The sequence below is a fragment of the Pogona vitticeps genome, chromosome 1, assembly GCF_051106095.1.
Source record: "Pogona vitticeps strain Pit_001003342236 chromosome 1, PviZW2.1, whole genome shotgun sequence".
NCBI classification, from domain to species: domain Eukaryota; kingdom Metazoa; phylum Chordata; class Lepidosauria; order Squamata; family Agamidae; genus Pogona; species Pogona vitticeps.
In genome coordinates, this window is record NC_135783.1 from 117,023,825 (window position 1) to 117,044,441 (window position 20,617).

The following is a 20,617-nucleotide window of genomic DNA, read 5'->3' on the forward strand; positions in this document are numbered from 1 at the left end:
TTTAATTTAAATATTTTATCCCATCTTTCACCTTGAAAAGGACCCAGGGTGGCTCACACCAGTGAAAGACAATATTTGAAGTTGAAAACAATGAGCATATAACGGTGGCTAACTTCATTAAAAAGCTATGTTTAAAAATTATGAACAATGAATAAGGAGTAGAGGTGGGGGTATTTGTATATGAATATGAATACCCCCGCACAGTTGGAGGTAACAAGGATCCAGCCCCCTGGGGCCAGACCATCCACTTGCGTGTCCGCTGCTACCACTGGCTCCGCTCTCCCTTCCAATCGCTCCAGAGCTTACAGTCAGCTATCCACTTGTCAGCCTGGCATGGAGACTCATCTTCCTTCCTTCTGCCAGGAGTGGGTAGCCGACTGCAAGCTCCAGAGCGATTGGAAGGGAGAGTGGAGCCAGTGGCAGTAGCGAACACATGAGTGGACGGTCTACCCCCATCTCTAATAAAGAGGTATCTTACATCAATTTACAGGCAATATTAAGGCAAAGATCAGTAAGTATACAAATTTTTTAAAAATGTCACTCTGAGAGGAAAACACAAGTAATGCTAACAATCCAGTCAAAGCATTAATGCATAACGATCTGTCTAAAAATCACGCATAGGTACCTGGTTACTGAGAGAAGGCTTGCCATTACTATTATTTTTATTTATTACTTTTTATTTTTACATTTTATTATTACTAGAGGAATAAAACTTGTACCATTATGCAGTGGTTCATGTAAAAATAATTTTTAGAAGGATGTAGAATAAGTTGTACGAATTATGCTTCTTTCAGTTTCTCTAACATATACTGCTAACAAGCAAAACAAAAGAACTGTGTGAACACTGATAGTGAAGTTTTTCAACAAATTTCTTACCTTTTCTCCTTTCTGACCAGGCAAACCAGCTACCCCTGGCAATCCTGCTTCCCCCTGAGAAAACAAAACAAAGCTGGAAGGTTCTGCTATGGGATATTAAGGGTTTTTTTTGGGGGGGGGCGGTGGAAGGAAGCAAATGCTAACATCACCTGAGAGTTATCAAGGAAGGTGTGGTGTTCCAGATATTGTTGGACTACAACTCCCATAAACCCTCACTACTGGTCTCACTAAGGTTTGTCCAATAATATCTGAAACATTTGGCTCTTTAGTCTGCTCCCCTTTTGTCTTGTTCATCTGGACATCATCCCTATGCCTGTGTGATGAGGGAGGCGGGACTTTGTGACATCAGCAACTCGTACAACAATCTCCGCTGTTGTTTTATGCCTCTCCCCCCTTTCCTTAGGAGCAATAATACTCCTATATATGTGAGAGGTCTGAGCTGAAGATTGGTAACCTTTATACCAGCTAAAGGTCACAAAACCTGCTCCTTATGTTATTGTGTATTTATTTGGGCAGTGTGCCAGAGGGAGTTTCTTCTAACATCGCAATATTCCCCAAATATAGCCTATTCATCTCTGCTTCCTTGCCTATAGTTGAGTGTGCTGAAGAGGAAGGCATGCTGTTTTGAATGCTCATCGTGTCTGGAATATTCTTATTTCTGTATTATCACTGCATTTTCTATTATTTTCTAATGCACCATTAGCATTAAAGGGTTTTGAGGTATACTAATTTGAACTTTTATATTATGTTACTGTTCAGGTCTTGGGCAAACAACTCATGCGCATCCCTTGTAAATGTTTAGGGTTTCAGAATTCTAAATATTCAAAATTTTTATTTTTAGGTTGCTTCCCCCCCCCCCCCGCCAAAGAAATGTTCCATGCTTGAGAAATAGGAGTTTTAAGTGGTACTTGATGAACAGCTTTTTAAAAGCCTCAGTGGCTAAAACACAGATATCACTGTTGCAGTTTTATTTACAGCCTCACATGCTGCTATAGTTTGAATCTCTGGAAGGCAGTTTCCTGGGCCAGGGTGATTTTCTTTTGATCCAGCATTAACCAATTGTTCCTTCCAGCTTTTGAAATTCAAAGAGAAACCCACCTCTCCATTGAGTGTTCTACCCCTCTATTTAATTTTTTTTTGCCCCGTTTGTTGCTGTACATCTGTTTGGTTGGTTGGTAGTATGTGTGAAGAAGAAAACAGTGTGCACAAGTCTGTAATTTCAAGTAACTGTAAATAAAATGTTTTGTATTTTTTTCTCCTACAAATGTCTCAGAGTGAATTACTGAGACTTTTAAGTACTAGTTAACGAGAAAAGGATGCACTTTTTATTCTTTGCGGGTCTTTGTATTTCTACTGTGAAGCAAAAAGATATTTCTACCAGAAATTAAAAACTCCTACGAGTTACAACATTCTAGAGAGAGACCTGCATCACAGTACAGTGGTGCCTCACTTAACGATTGCCTCATTAAACGACAAAACTGCTTCACGACAACGTTTTTGCGATCGCTTTTGGTCTAAATAGTTTTTCTCGCTTTGCGATGATCTGTTCCCTGCTTTGGGAACTGATTCTTCGCAAAATGATATTTTTTAACAGCTAATTGGCGGTTTCAAAATGGCCACCGGGTAATTAAAATGGCTCCCCGCTATGTTTAGGGACAGATTCCCCACTTTACAGGCAGCGAAAATGGCTTCACTTGGGATCATACTTTTGCACCAAAGCATACTAGCTTTCTACTTACAGCAGACTTTCTTTGTTTATGTGTGTCTGCATGTCCCATTTTTTTCTCATTCACCTTTGATGAAAAAAAACCAGCCTTTCTTCAGCCTTTTCTATATCTGCACATTTGAAATTGAACACTATGAATACTATTCTTCCATTGTAGACAGGTTATACTGACATCATAACCTAGTCCCTCTGCTCCATGTAGGAATAAGCAAAGGACTGCCACACACCGTGCTGGTTCTCAAGCTAGCTATTCTAGAAAATGGTCATTCAGACTGTTTGGAAATTTCATCTCTGCAGCATACCTTGGAGTGATATTTATCCAATCAATCTGAAGTAGGTGAAATCACCCTTTATTATAGTATTTGTCTCTCCGGTAAAATCCTCTAATCTCCCTTAAATCTGAGTAGTTGATATCATCCATGCTAAGTCAGAGGGTTGACAGTATAACCCTTCAAGCTTTTTATAGCAAAAATGTGTTTCATCAGAACTAAGAATCTGGAGTTATGTCATCTTTAACATGGCACGGCCATGCCATTTGCAGTACAATTTATAACTTTATATGATCACAGGCCCTTTTTTTGTGCTCTTAGCATCTAAATCCAAAAAGGCTGCAGAAAATAACATCCCCTAATGTTAACTCTTAGCTGAGATAAAACAAGCAGAGTTACAAGTAAAAATGAGTAGCTTGGTGCAGAATAAACTTTATAGATCACACTAAGCACAAATGTAAACAAATGACTCTTCTACCTTATTTGGATAACAAAAGCATTTTTCTTCTGGTTTTTTTTCCATTATTGGAAGGGCATGTATTTCACCAGCGTGAACAGTTGATGGTGATGCTGTAGTAACTTTCATGTTTTCTTCCAAAATACACTGAAATTATAAATACACAATATTTTGAGTTAAGTCAACTTCATCGTCAATGATCAAATTATATTTTCTACAGCATCTTCTGCATCTGCACAGGAGACACTTTGAGATGGGGTGAGGAAAATAATTCTGCAAACATCATGAAAATCGCAAAATTAATTCCAAATCAGGCCAAGGGAAATTTGTTTCTTCCAAATACACACACAGACACAGACACAGACACAGACACAGACACAGACACAGACACAGACACAAACAAACAAACAAACACAAACTTCGAGCCCTCTATCAGGAATCTGTAGAGCAATCCCATGAATGCTTATTATAACATATAAACTGCCCAGAATAAATAAATAAATAAATAAATAAATAAATAAATAAATAAATAAATAAATAAATAAATAAATAAATAAATAAATAAATAAATAAATAAATAAATGAAAACCCAGTGAGTTTAATGGAGCATACTCAATGCAGTGGTTTCCAGTCTTGGGTCCCCAGATGCTCTTGGATTGCACCTCCCAGAATCCTTCACCATTAGCTGGGCTTGCCTAGATTTCTAGGAGTTGCAGTCCTAGAGCATCTGAGGACCCAAGGTTCAGGACTAGGCCTCTAATGTATTTGAATGAATCAATCAATGAGCTTTATTACAGTCACTGACTAGCAGATATATCCAAATGTGACTATAACACAATGAGTTAGAATGTATCTCAATTAGATGGCACCTCCTTAGTTTCGCTGGACTGAGGTAAACTCTGTACCACCTCCAGTGTCATTTTCTGAAGCAGTGTAGGATATAGAAAATAGGGTGGCCAGTACACATTATTACTAAAGCATTACGAAACATCTAGCTTCCCCTTGATCGGTGCAAGTAGGGACCAGTGACACTTCATTGCTACTGCACAGAACTTTGCCACTGGTTAAATCAGGCTTCTTGTCCAAAAGTAAGAGCACAGCATAAAATTCTCTGGACCTCCCTTGAAATTGTTGCAATATTGGCTCGAGGACATCCCTCCGAGCGTCTCGTTAGAAAGAGCACTTTAAGAGGACATGATCAACACTTTCAGTCTCCACCTCATTGTAAGGACACACACGATTAACAACTGGCAAACCTTGATATATGCTTTCCAGTAGTCTGGATGCAGGTACATTAAACCTAGCTAGCATAAAAGCTTTCCCAAATTTAGGGATTGTTATTTTGGATAAGTAATTGGGCATTCTAAAGGAACTGCTCCTAAATATGCTAAGTTTATCGTATACCGCCAAATGTTCTCGACTCTCGACATCCCAGATCCTTTTTTTGATGGCTGCCTTGGCATTGGCAATGCCCATCACTAAGACGACACCTGGAGAGAAGCCCAGCCTTGATAATTCAGCAGGTAGGTTTTTCTTCCATGTTGACTGGAATCTGTCTGCTAGTATTAGAGGTGCCAAGCCTGTTGGAGCAAGTTGGAGTAAGTTTCAGTGGTGCCCCGCATAGCGACGATAATCCGTTCCGGATAAATCGTCGCTATCCGGAAACATCGCTATGCGAAATAAAAAAGCTCATAGGAATGCATTAAAACGCGTTTAATGTGTTCCTATGGGCTTAAAAACTCACCTTATGCGAAAATCCTCCATAGGGGCGGCCATTTTCGGTGCCTCTAAAGCGAGGCAACACAGCGGGCAGCCATTTTGGAACCGCCGATCAGCTGTGCGAAAATGGGGCCTTTGGGAGGACCGTGGGGGAGGGCTCCCCCATGGTCCTTCCCAAGCCCCCGCCAGTCAGCTGGGGGGAAATGGGGCGTATGGGGAAAAATCACAAAGTGATTTTTCCCCATAGGGAACATCGCAATGTGATCGCAAAAGCAATCGCAAAATCTTCATCGTTATGCGGATTCGTCGTTAAATGGGGCGCCCGTTAAGCGAGGCACCACTGTAATTGAACATGAGGGCCAAGGCACACCTCTTCTTCACTCAAAGCCAGTTCTTCTCTCTCATCTCTCCACTTCGGGGCCATCAAAAGACATTTGCTGCCTAAGAAAGAGCAATGAATGGTGCTCCTAAGTTGCCCAAATCAAGACACATTGTACTGAAATTAAGTTGATCAAATTGTTTGGGTGCATGAGGTGAAAGATCCCACCTAAACCCACTTTTAGCAGTTTAAAAAATTACAGTCTTACTCTTATGTGTACTGCTGATCCTGTCTAAGGTTGTAGTTATATTTATGCACATCTACCTGAACACAATGGAGTTTACTTCTGAGTAAACATGTATAGAATTGTGCTGTTAGCCACATTGCTACTTCACATTCCATTGTTCATTTGGAAACCACAGTTTCTTTTGCATGCAAAATAAAATGTAATTAGTTGTTTGAAAATCCAAATACAGATACAACTCTTATTTCAAACAAGTAAATTATGATATTGGTCTTAGCAAAAGCACTCTCTTTGTGATTTGGTGTCCCCCCCCCCAGTTACATATTTATTTATTTAAAACATTTTACCTCGCATTTCTCCTAAAAATAATCCAATAATTAAAAGTTTAAAATAAGCAGTATAAAAACTAAAAAATAATCTTAAAATAAATGGCATAAAAGCTAAAAACAACAAATTATTCCAATATTAAGAAAGAATTAAACAAATGTCACCTTAAAAACTCGTGGCCAAAAGTAGTGTTCAAAACCAATTAAAAACAACAGAAATGCAATAGTTTCTTTAAGAACTCCCTTTAGTCAGCCAGTCATTTAAAGAAAAGCCTGCCTGAAGAGAAAAGTCTTCACCCACTTCTGGAATGACAGCCTTGCCCCCTATGGGAGGGAATTCTAGAGTCTGGCAACAGCAACAGAGAAGACCCTCTCTCATGTTCCTAACAAATGCACCTGTGAAGGTGGTGGGATCAAGAGAAAGGCCTCCCTTGATGATCTTAAAACCCAGGCAGGCAGGCTCCTAAAGGGAGATGTCATCTTTGAAACAGTTTGGAACCAAGTCATTTAGGGCTTTATACGTCAACCAGCACTTTGAATTGTACCTGGAAATGGGCCAGCAGCCAGGAAAGGTGCTGCAATTGGGGGGGGGGGTGTTATGTGATTCCTATAACCAGCCCAATTAACAGTCTAGTTGCAACAGTTTGGACCTACTTTCCAATGGCAGCCCCATGCAGTTTGTGCTACAGTAATCCAACCAGGAGGTAGCTGTTGTTTCAGTGTTGTTTCTATTGTTTCTGTCGTTTTATGTGACTTATCTTTATTGTCTTTTCAGCCAACTATAGATCACCCAGAGAAGTGCATCACTCTAATGGGGTGGTATACTAACTAAACTAACTAAACTAACTAAACTAACTAAACTAACTAACTATTAAAATAAATAAATAAATAAATAAATAAATAAATAAATAAATAAATAAATGTAACTAAGGCATCTGTCACCATGGCCATATTAGACATCTCCAGCAATGGGTGCAGCTGGTTGCACTAGTTCTTACTGTGCAAATGCATGCTTGACCACCACCAAAAGCTCAGCATCCAGGCTCAGGGATGAAACCACAGTCATAACCAAGCTACACGCCTGTGCTTTCAGGGGGAGTATAATCACATCCAGCACAGGTTGGTTCCCTATTCGCTGCTCTGCTTCCCCCCTGACCAGGAGTACCTCTGTCTTGTCAGGATTAAGTTTCAGTTTATTCACCCTCATCCAATCCATCACTGACACCAGACACCACTTTAGAACTAAAACAGTGTCCTCAGATTTAGATGAAAAAAGAGAGAGAGTTGGGCGTCATCCACGTACAAATACCAAAACTCTGGACAACCTGTCCCAGAGGTTTCAGGTAGATGTTAAATAGCACAGAGGTCAAAACAGAGCCTGAAGGGACATTACAGCACTGGTTCTTAACCTTGGGTTACTCAGGAGTTTTGGACTGCAAGTCCCAGAAGCCTTCACCACCAGCTGTCCTGACTGGGGTTTCTGGGAGTTGCAGTTCAAAAGCATCCGAGTAACAAAGGTTAAGAACCACTGCATTACAGGTCAATGATCAGGGTGTAGAACAGTTCACTAGCACCATCTTCCTATCCAGGAAGAATCAAACTGTCCTCTAAAAATGTTTATAAGACCCATCTTGGAAGGATACTTTGATTGATGATATCAAAAGCAGCAGAAACAGCAGAGATAAACTTCCCCCGTCCAGTTCCCAATGCAGGTCATCCAGCAAGGTGACCAAAGCAGCCTGTCCCATAACCAAGCCTGAAGCCAGATTAAAATGGATCCTGGTGTCTGTTTCATCCAGGAACCCCTGAAACTGTGAAGCCATGACCAGCTTCAAGACCTTGCCTAAGAACAGAACATTAGAGAATTGTTGATAATTATCCAGTATGTTAGGATTCAAGGATGGCTTGTTCAGCAGTAGTTTTACTACTGACTCCTTTAAGCATGTTGGGATCTTACTCTGCTGCAGGGAGGCATCCACCAGTCCTCTTACCCGCTCAGCCATGTCCTCTCTGGCAACTTTTATAAGCCAGGAAGGGAAAGGATTCAAGAGGTATGTGGTAGCCTTCATCTCTTTACGGATCCTGTTTGCATCCTCAGACTGTAAAAACTTATCCATTAAAAAAAGGACAAGCAGGTGTCAAAGTTGCACAGGACCTGCATCATCTACAGCATCTAAGTCAGAGAGGATCTGAGCAAGGTCGTCCGATGCTGTCTTCAAAGTATCCTGCAATTCCTTCACAGCAGGCTACAATGTGGTCTGCATTCTCATCCTGCAGGCCAGCCTGCAATAGGCCCTTGATTACCCAGCTTTATTTATTTATTTATTTATTTATTTATTTATTTATTTATTTATTTATTTATTTATTTATTTATTTATTCATTCATTCATTCATTCATTCATTCATTCATTCATTCATTCATTCCCCACACCATCTGGCTACCAGGCTACTCTGAGTGGCTAACAATAAGATAAATAGCACAATATCAAAACATGATTAAAAAATGAAATAATACTGTTGCGTCCCCCTAGTGTCCCTTGTTTGTTCTCCCCAAACACTGGTCCACTCTCTGGATGCGCTTCCTCTTTTTATGCTGCCACCAGTGGATCTAGTCCAGACTATACCCAATATATGTATCTCAGACACGTGCTGCCAATACAACAGGTTTATTGATCTTTAATCACAGATATAAATCACAGTTGTTGAGGATCATTCATTAAATAGGATTGATTTGATTACACGTTTGCTTGTATGTGCTTTTATTCACAATAACCACTTTAACAATATTCTTTGACCATCTATCTATTGTGTATTCCTTTTAACTCTTTCCTATTCTCTATAACACACCAACTTTCCAATCACTGTCTTAACTCTCTCAATTCAATGTCCCAACCCTCTCACTTCCATTCCCTATCTCCTTTTCCTTTTTTCCCCTCTCTGTCTAACTGTCTGTCACCCTAACTCCGCCCCTCCTGTCCTATCATAGGCTCCTGCACTTGAGCTCCTTATGATGGACAGGAATGACGTGGGCATTCCGCCACAAATACATACATGCAACAAATATAATATCCAGCAGGATAAATTAAAACAGATGGCAAGAAAGGTAGTAAAAAGGATGATGAAAAGGATGGCAAAAAGGATGGTAAGAGGGAGGCCGAGATCTCAAAAACCTGGTGGAAGAGCCAAGTCTCCAATGCTTGTTTGAACCCGTTCAGCATGTAGCATAACTCTGTGCAGACACAATGGTGGTAGAGAAGAAAAATCTCTCTGCTGCCACCTTTGTCACAAAGTAGGCCTTTCAGTGGGCCCTATCCTGTGTCTGGTTGGATTCACTCTGGGGTTTCTGCTATCATTTCTCTAGTCTCTCACTCACTTCTTCCATCATCACCAACTCACTGGTGAACCAGGGGGTCAGTTTTGACTCTGGTTCATGAGAGGGAATGCTCAATGAGGTTAACACTCTCTGCCTCATCCAAGCAAGTCTCTGTAATACAAACCAGATCAGCATGCTCATCCAGGATGGCTGTTGTTTTCTCGTTTGCTGACCTGGCCCTTAGTTAGAGCACTTTCAGTCCAGGGAGTCTGACACCAAGACCATCCAAACTATTTAAATCTGGGGACAGCTTAGGGGCAACCAACACCCTCTTGCTCTCTCCTCATACTGTAGATAAAAAAAGTATGAAGAAATTTCTTGCCGCTTTTTGATATTTATGCCATGAACTAATTTTCTCACATTAATTGTAAAGTGGAAAAAATAGGATAAAAAATGAGGGGGAAAACTAACAAGGGAAATGTAATTAGGCTCATCATTAAGGATCCTGGTGTTTTTGTGCTTGTTTATTTACATTTATCCAGGAGAGAAGGAGCAGAGCTTGGAATGTTTCTTTCATGAAAAATGAATATAATAACATGCTGAAGCCATCCATAACTGAATCGTGGTAAGAAGCTGTCAGAGCATCATAACCACTGCTAAGGTATGAATGGCTTCAGCAGATCATTATATATTGATTCTTCTCACAGGTAATTTTCTAAACTCTGGTCCAATGTGAAAAAAAATTGCTTGCTTTTTTTATATCTATAACTTACCATATTCTCAGATAATTCACAGCACATCTCCAGAGCAGCAAGTCTCGGATTGCAGTATAGTATCATGCGACCAAGTTCAATCTGTTTCATAAACACAGGGATATTATCAGCTGAGTATAGCAAAAAAATAGTGACAGAAGTGATGCTTCTATTAGTAGGGTTGAACCCACATAAATAAAATGTCTTAAATGTGCTTTAATCTATTTTGGATTGTGGCCATAAAATATTTATGTTACTGCATACTTCCTTACCAATGTCTGTGAAATATTGGTTTAAATATTTGATTATTTATATGATCCCCTTTCACTTTTTTCTTCTCTTTCTGTTCAATTTCATTATTCTCACCAATTTTATCATCTGGCCTAATCTGATTTGCTATATAACACTGGGCTAAGTTCACATTTACTACATGATTCCCACTGACTGACTGACTAGATGATGTGACTGATCTAGAAGGCATGGATCTTGTACTGAAATTATTTCACCTCCCACCTGTGATGCCCTACAGTCCGATCTGATTGTTTACATAATGGCACTCCATCGAAACCAATAGGTTTCCGTTGGCCAGGATAACCCATGAGGCTGATCCAGGAAAAGAAAGAAACAACTAAAGCAAAACATGCCACTCCAGTTCATGGATCAAGGGAAACAAATAACTTCTTACAAAAGATAAATATTTGTTGTGGAGTTTGAAAACTGAAACAGAAAAACATCCACCTCAAAGCTGATCAAAATATGTGAGTTGGTACAGGTATTTGCATTGCCTGTGTACTAAATGCTCTACACAGCAAGAAGTGGTTTTAAAAATAAAATAAACAATGGGGGCAAGCTCACTGCAAAATATGGGGCTATGTTCAAACTGCTGTTACCTTCCTAGGGAGAAAAAAAAGCTGGCCAGAGAATCGTTTTCTCCCACAAGTGGCATATTTCTGCAAGTGTTTGCCTGCTGAGGAGAGCCTGTCCATGCTAACTGTTTTGTGAGACATTTATAGACTCAAGAGAAAGAAACCAGATGAAAAGGAGATGGTGGTGAGGTAGGGATAGAGGAAAAGGGCTGGGGAAATAAAAGTAATGTGACAATAGCCAGAAGCACGGGGCGAGGGTACTTTCTTTTCCACGTAGTATCTAGAGTGAAACTTGTACAAATGGGAGGTACCAACAGGGAGAAAATGCATGTGTGACCTCGCACACACAGAGACTATTAAATAAAAAGTACTGACTCATCTACCATACACCAAACAACTGTCCTCTACAGTCCCTCAAAGTTTGGTGAAGATTGAGTTTCAGACATCCAAGTTACACAGCCACAAAGTGGGTCCCCCCCCCCCCCAGGAAAGTGCCCTTTAGCACCTGGCTTGAGAAAACCCAATCTTTACCAAACTTGGAAGGATTGTAGAAGAGAGTCAGAGGAACCTTCCCTGCAATGTTGGTGTCTCTGGTTGCCTTGGGGTTTGTTTTATAGTCAACAAATGAATGAATTTAAAAAATCACTCAAAATTCATTGATTCATCAGATTGTTGATTCATATGAATACAAATTGATGAATTAGCAATTTTTGAACAAATTTGGTGATTTGTTTCCCTTCTTCTGGGGGCGCTCTGTTGGCAGATGTTTTCATGGATCACTTACATCTACAGTCTTGCCGTCTAAGTAACGGCTGGCAACAAGAACCTTTCCATGGAAGTCGGCAGTAGTTTTTTCATCTGTTTGCCTTTGCTCAATTAAACTGCAGTCCACATAGAGAGAAATCATCCTTGATTGTACGCTGATGCCAATCTTATGCCACTGCCGATCAAAGACAGTGTGGATGTCACGGCTTTTAAAGGTGTAGCGCAAGGAGTGCCCTTGGGTGGATTGTGCGACATATTCTACAAGTTTCTTTGAACCATCGACTGTCATGTACACCTGAAATAAAATATGAGAAGGAAACTTCAAAATAGTTGGATGCAGCTTCAAAATGAATAAGTTTTGAGTTAGTGAAGAACAGTACAGAAATACAGTGGTGCCCCGCATAGCGACGATAATCCATGCCAAAAAAATCATTTCTATCCAGATTCGTCGCTATGCGGGGGAAAAACCCCATAGGAACGCATTAAAACACGCTTAATGCATTCCTATGGGGAAAAAACTCACCGCTGTGCAGAAATCCTCCATCCGGCCACCATTTTTGCTGTCCTGTAAGCAAGAAAAGGGCGCGAAAACACTGTAGGTGGCCATTTTTTCTGGCAGCCATTTTGGAACCACTGATCAGCTGTTTTTAAAGCATCGCTATGTGAAAATGGGTAAGCGAAATGCTTACCGATCATCGCAAAGCGATTTTTGGTCATCTAAAACATCGCAATGCGATCGCTTTTGCGATCACAAAAACCTCATCGCTATGTGGATTCATCGTTAAATGGGGCGCTCGTTAAGCGAGGCACCACTGCACACATGTGTTCATTTTGGGTGGAAAATTCTGGTTGGTCAATGGGGCTTTCTGGCCCTCCCCTTTTCCTTGTGGCCTCCTGCATGCATTTGTGCCCTAAAGCCACTTCTAAGGGTCAGGGAACGCTCCGCAATGAGATGTGATGTGATGAGAGGACTACTGCTGAGAAAGATCAATGGAAATCTCATCTTTGCCTTCAGTTTGTGTATGGGGATCTCTGCATTCCACCTCTTCTGTTCAACCATGTGACTCAGTCATTGAGCAACAATTAAATGTTTTACTGTGTAATTCACTTTACATTGCTTACTTCTCTATCTTGCCATCACTGATGGAAAAAAATGGGGAGGCAGTGTTTTTAGGTTCTAGGAGATTCTTTGGTTTGCCTTTATGCACCTACCATTCCAGGTAGGTGCGTAAAGGAGAACTGGCAGTGTTACTATACTACCTAAGTTGGAGAATGGTCACTGTTGTTTCCGGGGGGGGGGGAAGAGGGGGGATGGACACATTTTGAGTGCAGTCTGAAATTGGAAGAGGAATATCTGTATTAGCCTAAAAGAGTGGGGTAGACACAAGGTAAAAAATGGGGGCGGGGGAGAAACCCAAACAAAATGGGAAAGAGAATGTGTTCTTACCTGTGGCAAGTTATGGTGATCTAAAATTTGCAGCAAATACCACCTTTCTTTTTTGCTGTTTCTTCTAACACGGAATGTGGCTGTTAGGAAATATTCCTCTGGAAGCCCGTTTGGGAACACTTGCCTAAATAATGTTGGGGAAAATGCTCTCATTAGTTCAACTCTAATAATGCAAAACAGGAAAACAAGCATATGCTGAGGTACCCAATTATAGGCTCATAGATGCTCTTGCATCTCTACCATCTTCAAGAGAGCATTCTGTCTCTTTAAGTCAGGGAAATTACCATTTCATTTCTATCAAAAATCCAGCCCTAATACACAATAAAGATCATCCCAAATATAATTTTAATTTTTTGACATTCTTATGCACAGTATCATCATTTACAAAATTTCTTATACATTTTATTTTTCAAGGCAACTAACAACAATGAAAAACATGGCAAAGCTCATTATATGGTGCAAATCATTGGTGTAAAATTTACGCATGCACACTGACCAGTAATGTATAGGACACTCCTATGCATGTCTACTTAGAAATTCATTTTACCTAGCTTAATTATTTATATTTCCTTATAAGTAAGATTCAAATTGCATCCTCAGATATTATTTAAAAGTTTTATAAGAGCAAAAATGGATAGACTCCATCCGAAGAAAAATATCCCACTTAGGTATGTGTATCAAATTGTTCACAATGCACAAAACAAGTTATGAACATATATTTTAAAACACATACTTGTGCTTTATTTTTCATGGAGGAATGAGTATTGCACACATTTATGTGTATGAATCGTCGTACCCTAACATAAGCAAACATGCAGTCAGAAAGTACTGCCTCTAAATCAAGGCTCAGGAATCTGTAGCCATCTAAAAGCTGTTGAAGTCAGACTCCCATCAGCTCCAGTCAAAGTGCCCAGTGGTAACACATGATGACTCTTATTATGCCTCTCCACTTACATCCTGCCTAAAGCTGAAAGGCTTGACTTTGAACAACATCTCCAGTAATTCATCAACATATTGAATGCTGAGGGTTCTCCATCCTAAAACACCAGTTGCCTGTTGAGGAGTGGAGGATTAAACGGACAGCTTATATTCTCCAAGAGAAGATACCAGGGTGTTTTAAGACAAGCAAAACAGACAGCAGTGAAATCATCAGGCTGGCTTTTAGTTTTTCTCTTTTTTTCATGGACTGCTCTCATGTGTAACTCTCAAACTGTTCTCAACATTTTGGCTTCGTGTACAATAGACAAACATAAAACAGAACACACACACACACACACTTGTAGGTTTCCAAATGACATAGTAAAGGTAAAGGTTCCCCTTGACATTTTGAGTCCAGTTGTGTCCGACTTTAGGGGGCAGTGCTCATCCCGCTTTTCAAGCTTAAGAGCCAGTGCTTGTCCGAAGACAGTTTTCCGTTGTCACGTGGCCAGCATGACTAGGGAACGCCATTTTACCTTCCCACTGAGATGGTACCTATTTATCTACTCGCATTTGCATGCTTTCGAACCGCTAGGTTGGCGGGAGCTGGGACAAGCGACGGGCACTCACTCCATCGCGTGGATTCGATCTTACGACTGCTTGGTCTTCTGACCCTGCAGCACAGGCTTCTGCAGTTTAGCCCACAGTGCCACCACGTCCCTTCCAAATGACATAGCACAGCCCAAATAAGGCCTGTAAAAATAGACAAAATGAAGCCAGTGCTCTAATCGGGGGGGGGGGGGGGATCCACACTAGTCTAGCAAAAGTCTAAACAGGGGAGGAGTCCCAACAATTTTTTACAAACCAAGAATTTTGTGATGTCACTGTTTACTCCTGCTGCATATGTTCAAAGCTATGACAGACAATTGAGAGTGCCTGAGAGCCATACCAGTAGGCATCATAACTAGCTGGCCTGTTCTTCCATGCCATTCTTACCTGGTGGCAGGTGAGGCCACATGAGCAGAACTCTGTGTAGAGAGTTACTTGAGGAAGCCTCAAAAGCCTCACTGTACTTACAGAACTCATTCTACAGAACTCACTTCAGTATCTGGCACTGACGGAACTTCAGCATTTACTATCAACAATATTCCATGAATTGGGCTGGTCTAAGATATTTTGTTGCTTGAAATGAACAGCAAAAAGTGCTCCCCGCACCTCCAGCCATGTTATACATAAAACTGTGCTATTTATTTATTTATTTATTTATTTATTTATTTATTTATTTATTTATTTATTTATTTATTTATTTATTTATTTATTTATTTATTTATTTATTTAACTTATATGCCATCCACTCTACCCAAAGGTCTCTGGGCAGCTTACAACAATTAAAATTCAATTAAAATAGAATAAAAGATAAAATGATTAAAATACAATTATTATGGACATGGACCATGTATTTCACAGCCCACAAAATTTCATGTTATAAACAAATTTGTCAGTCTCTAACATAGTACAAGACTTATACAGTCCTTAAAGCCAGCCACCTTATAGGATGAAAAAAACTGTAAAAATGCAGTGAAAACAAATTAAAAAACCAAGAATTTGATGCTTTCCATTCCAAATACGCTGCCTGAGACAGCCACTTCTTTCTGCCTTATAGTAGGGCCAGCTTTGTCTGTGAATATCATCCATTTTTCTCGTCAGATTATCCAGTTTAGCTGCTGCTTCTGCAATAAGAGAACTGTCAGGAAAATTGACATGTTAACCCATTTGCTGAACCTGGAAAAGGAATATTTCCACAGAGCCAAAGTGCTGGTGTACACCCAAGTGATTGTGGGATCTTGCACATGGGATATGAAAGTTTACAAAGTGGCCGTTTCTAGATAACATCCTATAAATATATGGGTGTATGTGAATAGATTCCAGGAGCTGTGAGATGTTGGCCAGAAGATTGTTCCTCTCCCCTGTTATTCAATGGCCAGATGAATAACTGAGCGAAGCTTTGGGTGAATCATACCAACATCTATTTTATACCCCTTTTAATTATCCAAGACTACTTGCATTATGACTATTTGGTACTTATTCCAGAAGCACCAAAAAGATGAATGGCGCTGCTCCTTTCTTCTCTCAATTTAGCAGAGGGCCTGTGAAATGCTCACTGAAGGCCAAAAGGAGGAAGCTCATATTCTCAGTCATGTCTGCTGGCAGCATTTCCTGCCTGTTGCTTTTTCACCACACCCTACAGAGATGGGCTCTTATCTTTCACTGGGCAAATAATTGGGCAACTTGCCCATAAGCATAGCATATTCATGAGCAGACAGTATGGATCAGCCTTGTGCAGCAGCCCAAAAGCTACACACGCTGCTTAAGCACCACCTGATACACAGACCTTTTGCTGGCCACCTGCCGAGGGATAGATTTCACCCCAAATGATCTTTGCATGAAATCTGGGGGGAAATCACACAAACCCTGTAGCTTTCAATTCAAGATGGGCACACATGCTTTCTACCAAATTATTCAACCCACCACCAACACACACACACCTAAAAAAAGGACCACAATAAACTTTGTGGCCACTCTTATATATTTTGGCAAACCCAACCTCTGTAACATTTTCAAGGCATAAATTCAGATTAACAAAGGGGATCAGTCATTACAATTTGAAGTGGGTGCTTTAGCAGTAACATCCCCCTCTCGTATTGCTCAAACGTATGTCAACAGATATAAACCTGCAAATAAACAATAAAGAAACACAGATGTTATGCCGTAGGCACAGGCAGTTCATGACAGACGGCCTCCTAGATTTGGGGTGTGTGTGAGAGAGACTCCACACACTTAGTCTACCAGCTATCAGTATCTGTAAATGCTTCAACTGAACAAGGAAACATTTTCTGTAAACAAAAATGCACCTTCCATCCATGGAAGGGACTCTTGCCCAGTGAAGACTGTGTCTGGGCAAACAGAGGGGGAGGCAAACTTTGACCCTCCTTCTTCCTGCAGCCCCAAGAACCCTGTGCTGCTCAGGAGAGTTTTCTACATATGCAGAATATATAAGGGTGGCATAAGGTGTCTTAGTCTCCCTCTCTCTGCTCCATCTCAGTTGCTGGGGTTGGCTGCCATCATGACTTATTTCCACCCTTCTCTCGTTGTGTGAATTAGTTTTTCTCTATTAGGGGAAAGCCAGCCTCTGATGTTACTCATCCAAGAAATCTGTCTTCTCTCTCCCTCCCACCTGCCCTTCAGTGATATATTGCAAAACACTATATTTTTTGTGATGAATTATGTGTCCAAGATATGTGTCCAAGCTTGTTTCTCAGTAATCAACTGTGAGGAGGACAGGGACATGGATGCCTCTGTCAGCAGTCTGACAAGCTCCAACCGAGGATCCACATGACCCAACCAACCTTGCAGTGAACCAATCAAAAGGGTTTGTATGCAACAAATGAAACAGGAGGGCACCACCACATGTAGTTCTTGGGAAATCAGGACTCAGGCAGAGCCCTATGTGCTTGTGTCAGCCTTAGGTAGAGGAAGAGAGAGGGAGGAATTACTTTGCCCCTGGAGCATAGCAGATATAAAGACTGCTTTGCTGCCAACAGGCAAGGAGAAATAGGAGGCACCAGAAAGGAAAGGAACCCATGAGGAATGAGAGAAGGAGGAGGAATTTTGGACAAGTCAAGGGGAGGAAGAGGGAGTTGCTTTGGGAGAGACAGAAGGGAACTCTAAAGGTGAATTGGTGGAGAAGGGAAGAGAAGAATGAGGGAATCTCAGAGAACCCTCTCAAGAAGAAGAGAAAATAGAGGAAGGAGAGAGGGGTAATGCTCAGGAGGAATGGTCAAGAACTTACTTGGCTGAGGATTCCCCCAGTGAAAAACCAGATCCCACCCCCCATGAAGAGGAGTAGTAGTCCAGTTAAGAGCCCCTATGGGAGAAAGGAGGAAAATACGAGAACCCCAAGACTCCCTTCTGGCCATCATATTGGGGCAAGCAGGAGAGGAAAAAAGAGGAGCTAAGAAGATGGGGAAGTCCAATCCTGCATCACACTGATACTGGTGCAAGGAGATGACTGAAAAGGAGAACCACAAGACCCAGAAACACCCTGTTACCATACAAGGAGGTCCCTCTTAGTCTGGCCCTCCCTTAGGGTATAACACCCCTTCCTATTAGGAGCAGTCAGGAGGCAAGAGGGCCTTGAATTCTACATACTTGTCCACCTAAGGGTCTAGTGGAGATGTCCTGGGGGTCTGGACTTATCCTTGGTGGATAGAACCGGGGAGCAAGAGACTGCTAAAGAACCTTGAACCCATGCTGAAAACTAGGGTCAGAATGTGGTATGTGGAACCAGTGGTTGCTCATCCCCCCCCACCCAGTTCAATAAACCCCATTTTGTTTCAAACCATTGGTCTGAGGTATGTGGATTTGAGGATGAAAGAGGAAATACCTGCTGGTCCAGTGGGGACTAGGAGAGCTCGCATCAACGCTGTTTCTTTTTGTTTTCCTGTCTGATGATGTATCTGTTTATTCTATCAGCTTATGGCATGTGAAGGTGTTTTAGCAGAAAGGATGGACTGGTGACTTTCCCTTCTTCACTTATATCAAATGGGGCCAATCAGCCCCACCACCTGTGGTGGCAATATTCATATTCATCTCCCCTGGGGGATGAATATGAATATCCCATCTCTATTTACCATCCTTTCTTCTGGGGGCATCCTGGGACTTTGTAGCTTGCCATACAGAGTGGCTCTTCTCCCTGAAGGCACAGAGTGGAAGTGAACTCCCATCCTCTGACTCTGAAGCCAGATACTAAACTCATTGAGCTGTCAAGCCAGCTACAAAGGTCTAGAAATAGCCAGACTGAATCAATCACACCAAAGCCCCACAGGATTATACTGTTTTCTGGCCTTGTCATGCCACCCAGTGGGGTAGGAAAAGGTATTTATGAGCCCCATTTTTTCTTGTTTGCATTGTTTGTAAGTCTCTAGGCCAACACAACCAATATTTCATTTACTGTAAGGCAGTGGTCCCCAACCTTGAACCTCCAGATGTTCTTGGACTTCAACTCCCAGAAATTCTGGCCAGCAGAGGTGGTGGTGAAGGCTTCTGGGAGTTGCAGTCCAAGAACATCTGGAGGCCCAAGTTTGGGGACCACTGCTGTAAGGCATGATGTGTCTACACTGCAGTGGCAAAGAGGTATTGGTGAAGGAAGTGATAATACTACAGCACTGTGGATGTTTCTGTGAGATAGAATCAAAACACAGACTTTTTTTTCTTATGTTTGAGATGTAAGTTATCCTCATCCTTAGGGTCCTTTCTCCAAGCCAAACAAGTGGTGGTGATCCTGAGGAACCTGGAAATATTATATTCCAGTGCATGGCCCAGGTCACCTATTTGGGCTTCTGGACATTGAAAACCTTTTACCTTCTTCTCTACAAATTCCAGGAAATTACTTTAACTAAATGTATATTCCTTGATCTGTAGGAAGTACATTTATACTTCAGTTTTGATATTACTGAAAGGTAAGGATGAGATATCATGCAAAGGTAACTGTGCGTAAATGCAAGAACTCTTTCCATGCACTACTATTGTGTGTATGTATATATATAAATGAGGTAATCATGCTTAAGCATGGCAATTTTCCAATTAACCGTGCCCTATCTGCTAGTACTATAGCATTCGCCAGCTGGTTTGGAAGATGAAATGCAAAGCCCATCCTTGGGGACAACGGTAAATGACTTGTGCCTACCTAGATACCAATTAAGTGGCTGAAAATTTACTTTGGCCTTGGCATATGCTGCCTGCTTAGAGCCCACATAGATCACTGACATTGATTAGGCCTGTAGTATGCTCATATGGTCAACATATGCTAAGATTAAGAAAATGATTCTGCACGGGCATGTCCATGTAGATAATTAGCAAAGAGAGAAAAATGTTTTCATTTGTTACTGTTGATTTTTTTTTTTCAGGTACAAATCAACAAATCCATTTATACCTTCATCTCTGTTCATTCTGTTGATTCATCTCATGGATTTGGTTAGGAATATAATGATGCAAGGAGAAGACATTTCCTCTCACCCCCAATGTCTGATTTCCAAGAGGGCGTGAATGGACATTGTTTTCATGCCAAAATAATGACCAAAGCATGCTTCTAGGTTTGTCTTATTCACACAAGTAAACAGAACAACTGTCATTTTTAGACAGTGCCAGTTCAGGAAGGCTGAGAAAGAATAAGCACGGCATGCTATTCTGAAGCACTGAAAAGGAGATCCAGCAAGCTAAAGTTGGGAAGTCCAAAGAAGAGAGTCAGAAAGAGAGAAACAGAAAGAAAAGACTGTAAAGGAAATTCCACAGAACTAGGTGATAATTTTGTCCTTTGGGATTAGTGCCTTGAATTAGGTTTAGAAGAAAAGAAGAACCCAAGGAAATACATTCATCATGCATGTAATTTGATTCCACCTAGCTCTACTTACTATAATTCTGGCCATCACACTCTTTAGCACCCAAAACTCCTGATTCAGCGTCAAGGGCAGCCACAAGTATGAAGTGTTCCAGTAATCCAGTTGGGAGGCTAACACAGCAATTTGGATATTATAGTAGGAATTGCAACTGGGAAATACAGG

The 20,617-nt window shown here is 41.0% G+C and overlaps 1 protein-coding gene across 3 annotated transcripts in view; it reads right to left on the bottom strand.

Moving 5' to 3' along the window:
* COL19A1 (collagen type XIX alpha 1 chain) overlaps window positions 1-20,617 on the bottom strand; it is a 217,577-nt gene that overhangs the window by 148,806 nt on the left and 48,154 nt on the right. For all 3 annotated transcript variants that reach the window (XM_073000073.2, XM_078386107.1, XM_073000079.2), the window contains 5 exons: window positions 13,080-13,203; window positions 11,652-11,927; window positions 10,023-10,103; window positions 3,350-3,475; window positions 877-930 (listed from right to left, as the gene is read on the bottom strand). In XM_073000073.2, the coding sequence (XP_072856174.2) occupies window positions 877-930; window positions 3,350-3,475; window positions 10,023-10,103; window positions 11,652-11,927; window positions 13,080-13,203 (661 nt within the window). The remainder of the gene's footprint in view (window positions 1-876; window positions 931-3,349; window positions 3,476-10,022; window positions 10,104-11,651; window positions 11,928-13,079; window positions 13,204-20,617) is intronic.